General features: G+C 38.0%; 1 protein-coding gene across 1 annotated transcript; it reads right to left on the reverse strand.

The window, feature by feature from the left end:
- Positions 1-4,725: 4,725 nt before the first annotated feature.
- Positions 4,726-5,566, reverse strand: LOC109239246. The gene is made up of 2 exons (XM_019405788.1): positions 4,973-5,566; positions 4,726-4,860 (listed from the first exon to the last, which is right to left on the reverse strand). The coding sequence occupies exons 1-2, from the start codon at positions 5,564-5,566 to the stop codon at positions 4,726-4,728; spliced, it is 729 nt and encodes a 242-aa protein (XP_019261333.1).
- Positions 5,567-6,429: the final 863 nt, after the last annotated feature.

Below are 6,429 nucleotides of genomic sequence, written 5' to 3' on the forward strand. Positions count from 1 at the left end.
ATAGATAATTTATTTTTATTTGTCCAAGCCTTAGTGAATATTTGTACCATGTGGAATTAGTCGAGGTACGCACAAGCTGACCCGACACCACGATTATTAAAAAAAGTATTATTGAGCTGGATTCAGAAAGTTATTTAGGGTCAAATTCTAGCTTTATTAACAATTCCATACACATTTCTAGCAAAGTTGGAAAAGTTTTGTAAATTAGGTATAATATATAATTACATGATAAAATCATTTCACTTTGTTGTAATATAATTGGGTGATGAATATGATGCATCAACTGTATAGATCATTTCACTTTGTTGTAACTAAGATTTACAATGTGAACAGACTTGTGGTACAAAAATTACAGCATGGTCAAAAGTAGTATTAAACTGATGGTGGCCACAAGTTAACAACTTGCTATTGTAATCAAAGCATTTGCTTAATAATACTCATATGCAAAAACCCATCTGTATTTTGATGTCTAGTAGCTTTGTTAGTCTATAAGTTTTGGTGTTTTGCATTTTTCATCTTTGCTATTACACATGTAGATATGATTCTTCCTTAGGAACAACATATTTTTTTTATGAAATATACAATGCATCTATCCAATGCATCTAACCTATCCAGACTTGGACAAGTTGAGCTAAACATAATTTTTTTTAAATGAAAAATTAACTTAAATAGTCGTCTATCCAAGTGTTTAAACTTAAATTAGTCATCGAATGTATAATATATATATATATATATATATCGTGTATAATCATCGTATAATCTATTTATACTCTTTGCAATCTTGGTTGATGGATGATGTTTGTTCATAGATTTGTTTTTTCTTCGGAATTGTTTTTTAAAATCGTGTTTGTCCATGAAAGTTTTCAAGTTTTTGAAATTTTTTGAAAATAAGTTTTTCAAAATAAAATCACTTTTTCAATATTTCCAGAAAAGCTTTTTTTCCCACTCATGAAACTGTAACATTTTTTCAAGTGAAATGCACGTCCAAACACAATTTCAAATTTCAAATACCATTTTTTTTTAAAAAAAAAAAATTATAATTTTTATGTCCAAACGCCTACTAAATTTTTATCAATTCTATCTTTATTTTCTCCGGATGATTTAGGCCTATGATATTCAGTTCACAAATATTATGTCTTTAACTTAATATGCCTCCTTGGTATTCAGTTCACAAATATAACGTCTCTACAGAGCTTTTTCGCCCTATTTAGGACTATATTTTCTTGCATATATATTTAGGACTATATTTTCTTGCATATATATAACGTCAATGCTGTTCTACCACAGTGGAAAAACAAAAATGTACTGTAACTTAAGCTATGTTCTTTTTTTTTTTTTTTTTTAACTCCAAGTCACGATTTTATTACCATTGCAATGCAAAAGATACAATTTGAAGAAGGAGGGTATAGCCTGGCCTTCTATATAGATTGAGAATTTGACACAACAAACTCATACAATAAGTGCAGAATTGGTGGGATTATCTCCGCACCAACATGCCAATTGGTAATAAAGCTGAGAACTCATGGTGGTTCATACACTATGGTACTTGGTCTTCTCTTCTTGGCTCGGAATGCTGGAATTTGCCATCTATCTACATTTAGGAGCCCTTTGACTTGCCGCGGCAATGTATCAAAATAAGTGAAAATATAGACTTCCTCTAATTGATGACTTAGAGAAGCCATCTTGTCCGCAACTTGATTTGCTTCTCTAAAACAATGTCTAATGATTAGACCCTTTTGTTCAACCAGCGTTTTTACCTCCATAACAAACTGTTGATTCTCCATGGTGTGGACCATATGCCTTGAATGCAGTTGTGAAGTAGCAAGGAATCAGTTTCACCAATAATCAGTCCATATCCTTATTGAACGCACCATTTTAGGCCAAAAAGAAGGGTCTGCTAAGTTACTTGTTCCTTCACCCATTGGTATAGAATAAGCCATAAGCATTTTACCACCATTGTCTCTAACCACCCCACCACCTCCACAATTCCCATTAACACAACTACCATCACTGTTTAACTTAACAAAGAGCAAGGGTGATTTAAGCCACTTGACCTCAGTTATGCACCTTTCAACCAGAGAGTAGTCAAAGAATTTACATATATCTTCCCAATTATTGTTAACAGTTAGCTTCCCAAAATGAGAGTTAACTAATTGGGCAATGTTAAAAGTGATAAGGCATTTGGATCTTGCCACTGATGGCCTCTCCATTTCATATTTGCTACAACACCTTGACCTCCACAGCTCCCATACAACAATAGGAGGCATAATCTGGAAAACGAAAGCAGCAACAGAATTTTTGGACTTATGATTCCAACAGTTAGCAAACAGAGTTCTTAAGGGGATGTTCATGTGAGCTATTCCAACCATTCCAGCAAAAATTGACCACACTTGTTGTGCAAAATGTCCCTGACAAAATAAGTGTTGGCACGTTTCCTCGCCTGGGATCATTCCGGGAGAAGGGCAGCAACAACATTTAGAGGCTAAGGAAATCCCAAACCTCGTGATCCTTTCATCTGTTGCGATTTTTCCATGGACAGCTCTCCAAGCCAAGAAAGACATCTTAAATGGGACATCTTTATGCCATAACTTAGAGTCAAAAGGAGCAAGATCCTTTCTTTGTCTTAATGCATTCGAAGCAGAGGCCACACTGAATTTTCATGAAGTAGTAATTGTCCAGATTGGAGTATCATCCTCTTTTTGGCCAATTGTGATGTGAACAGAGGCTACCAAAGTCTTAACAGCTTCAAGAGGCTGAATATGTAAGCAAGACCAGTCCCATACTCCATCCTTATATACTTCATTAACCTTGGTATTGTCATACCCGACATCTTCGCCTAAGCTGGAAGAAAGGACCAAAATTGGTCCAATTATCATACCAAAAACTGCTATTACCTCTCCCAACTCTCCATAAGATGTTATCCTCTACTTCATATTTCAATTTGCACATAGCCTGCCAATTAAGGGATTTGCCAGTAGTCCATTGACTAATCAATGGATGATAGATTCTACAATATTTGGCTTTGACAAATTGGGACCATAAGGAGTTTGTTGTTCTGAACCTCCACCATTGCTTTGTTGTGAAGGCTTTGCAGACATCCTCCAACTTTCTAAAATTAGCCCCTCTTTTCATATGGAAAACAAAGTTTGGACCATGCCGAACAATGGTATCTGTCGCTAGTCTCTTGCCCAGACCAGAAGAATCTAGCTAAGTACCTCTCAATTGTAGCGATAATACCCTTGGTTGGATGGACCGCAGCCAATATATGGACATTCAGGGCCAATAGAACATGCCTGATAAGAACTGCCCTGCCTCCAGAAGAAAGTAGCTTTAAATACCATCCCTTGATCCTGTTAATCACCTTGCTAACCATCCCTGCAAAGGCAGACAACTTTTTTCTACCAGAATATATAGGACAACCGAGGTATTTGATAGGAAGGGGTTCATGTCTCATCTCTGTTACTTCCTCAATCCTGCGAATGGATCTTTGTGTTGCAGAAGAAGCCAATGAGAAACCGCATTTAGAATTATTGATCTTCTGCCCAGAAACTTGTTCATATGTTTCTAATGCAGTTTGGATAAGCTCAAGAGTAGCTTTCCCACCATTGCAAAATAAAATAGTATCATCGGCAAAGGCGAGATAGTTGATTTGTGGACCATGACTACTCATGTAGAAACCTTTGTACCCTATGTGCTTCTGGAGTTCATTCAATAATTGGGATAACAATTCAGCACTCAAAACAAAAAGAGAAGGCGAGAGGGGATCACCTTGCTTGAGCCCTCACCAGATTTAAAAAATCCATGCCTACTCCCATTCACAATTATTGTGTACCAATTGTTTGAAATATATCTATGAATAATGTCAATCCAGCTCTCAGCAAAACCCATTTTTCTCAGCATGAGGCAGAGAAAGGACCATGATACTCTATCATATGCTTTTGCCATGTCTAATTTCATAACCACATTGCTCCCCTCAACAGGTTTCCCAATATCATTCACAATCTCTTGAGCCAACAAAATATTTTCAGTTATGTCACCTTTAACAAATCCACTCTGATTATGTGAAATGATTCGAGGCAACAGGGTACTTAATCTAGCATTTAAGAGCTTAGCAATAATCTTGCTAGACACATTGCACAAACTAATAGGCCTAACGTCTGAGAAGGTTTGAGGGGATTCCACCTTTGGAAGCATTACAAGACACGTGTGAGTGAAAAATCTTGGTAACTGAGCTCCATCCAAAAAGGCCACTACAGCATTAAACACAGTTTCAGCAATAATAGACCAAGCACTTTGGTAGAACCTGCCAGTAAGACCATCAGGTCCAGGTGCACTATCAGCATCCAACATGAAGACACATTTTTTAACCTCCTCCATGGTTGGTATTTCAGTGAGGAAAGCATTATCTTCTTCAGTAACAGTTCTCTTCACCACATCCAGCACAGTAAGATCTTCAATGGTTATTTCAGCACCAAATAGTTGTTGAAAGAATCTGACTGCTGCTCCTTCCACCTCTGTAGTACCTTCCATAAGGTTGTCATTATCATCTCTGATCCTTTGGATGTTTAATTTCCTCCTTCTATCCTTGATTTCAGCATGAAAGGAAGCTGTGTTATCATCACCCTCTGTCAACCATTTAACTCTTGCCTTCTGCCTCAGAATTGAGTCCTGCAGCTTTAAAAATCTAGTAAATTCCGCTATTGTTTTAGATAAGTTCATTCTGCATTAAGGAGATGGATCAGAGATCATTGCCTCCTCCAAACTTCTTATGAGAGCTTCAAGCCTCTTTGGTTCTTCATATATATCACCAAAAGCTTGTCTGGACCAAGCACTGAGAGTAGAACACACTTTCTTAAGCTTCTGATGAAAGATGTACAAAGGATTGCAAAAACTTCTTCTGACCAGGCTTGTTGAATTTTCCCAAGTACTCCTCATGTTCTACCCATATATTGAGAAATTTAAAATACTTTACAAAATCACAGTCAGTGCTGGCCGCAGATATCAGTAATGGAGCATGGTCAGAGCAAGACCTAGATAGGTGGGTGACGACTGTGCTCCCAAATGCATCAAACCATTCTGCATTGTAGACCAGCCTGTCCAACCTCTCCCAAATAGTATTGGGGGGATCCCTGTTTTCACTCCAGGTGAACAGAGAGCCACAATATCCAGCATCCTGAAGTCCATAGTCAGATAAACAAGCCAGAAAATCCAAACTATTTTCAACTCTGAAAGGTCTTCCTCCTTTCTTCTCCTCCTCACATGAAACAACATTAAAGTCACCCACCACCCCCCATGGACCATTAACCCCACTGGCTAAATCTCTAAGCTCCTCCCATAAGACACATCTCGAAGTCTCATCACACTTTGCATAGAGAGCAGAAATGTAAAAGGGTTGAGTACCTATAGAGTTAGAAATCCGCAAGAGAACATGTTGTTCTCTATCCTCCAGAATATCTATCACATAGTCAGAGGACCAAAATATCCAAATCTTGTTGGCACAATTTGAAAAACAAGATTGATATCCCAGTATCCTTTTATATTTGTCAATCTTCCTGGAATTCACCATTGGCTCTTGTAGAATTACAAATGGTAATTTGTATTGTTGTATGAGAATTTTGAGTCTTTCACAAGCTCCTTGAGAGCCTATACCTCTAATATTCCATGAAATTGTACTAATCATGAGAAACATCACATATTAGGCCATTTGTCTCCAATTTGTTGTTTCTTTTGCCTCCCTTCAGGAACATTACAGCTCTCCCAACATTTGAGCTTATTACCCCTCTAGGAGACAGATTGTTGAAATAGGTAACACTTTGGCGCACTTGCCTGGCACAATTACTACCATCTTCAAGTTTTTTCTTGCCCCGCCTTTGTTGTTCGTCATCTGATTTGGAGGTCTCCAGTTCTGGTGAGAGAGCCTCCAACATCATTAAAGTTCTCGTTTAGACAGTTAGCTCGGATATCTTCCTCACCATTGTTGGAACAAGGATTAGTGATATTGGTGCTGCCCCCTCTAGGATCTGCATGTTCACCATTTTGAGTGAGTTGCTCATAGTCATCATTCTGAGAGTTAACCAAACATTGAACACTAAGAGCATCATGAAATGTTGGTTCACCATCTAAGGCTTCCTTCTCCTTCTATTTAGCATTCCTTGCAACAATCCTAGCTGAAAGCTCAGGATCCAAGCCAAACATTTTAACTTGGCTTACCATCTCGTAGTTAGTTTCCTCCTCCTCCCTCAATCTAACCTCATCTGGGATGCTTATAGTGGTGGCCAAACGTCTCTTCTTTTTTCTAATCGCACTCATCTCTTCCTGGTTGACTTGAAGCATAGATTCTTGCATAATTTGATAGTGGTCTTCCGCGGCAGGTAGAAAAGTCTCCTTCCTTTGCTTCACCTTCCCGACAGGTCTCTGAATCTCCTTGAA

This window comes from Nicotiana attenuata, unplaced genomic scaffold (genome assembly GCF_001879085.1).
Source record: "Nicotiana attenuata strain UT unplaced genomic scaffold, NIATTr2, whole genome shotgun sequence".
Taxonomy (NCBI): Eukaryota; Viridiplantae; Streptophyta; class Magnoliopsida; order Solanales; family Solanaceae; genus Nicotiana; species Nicotiana attenuata.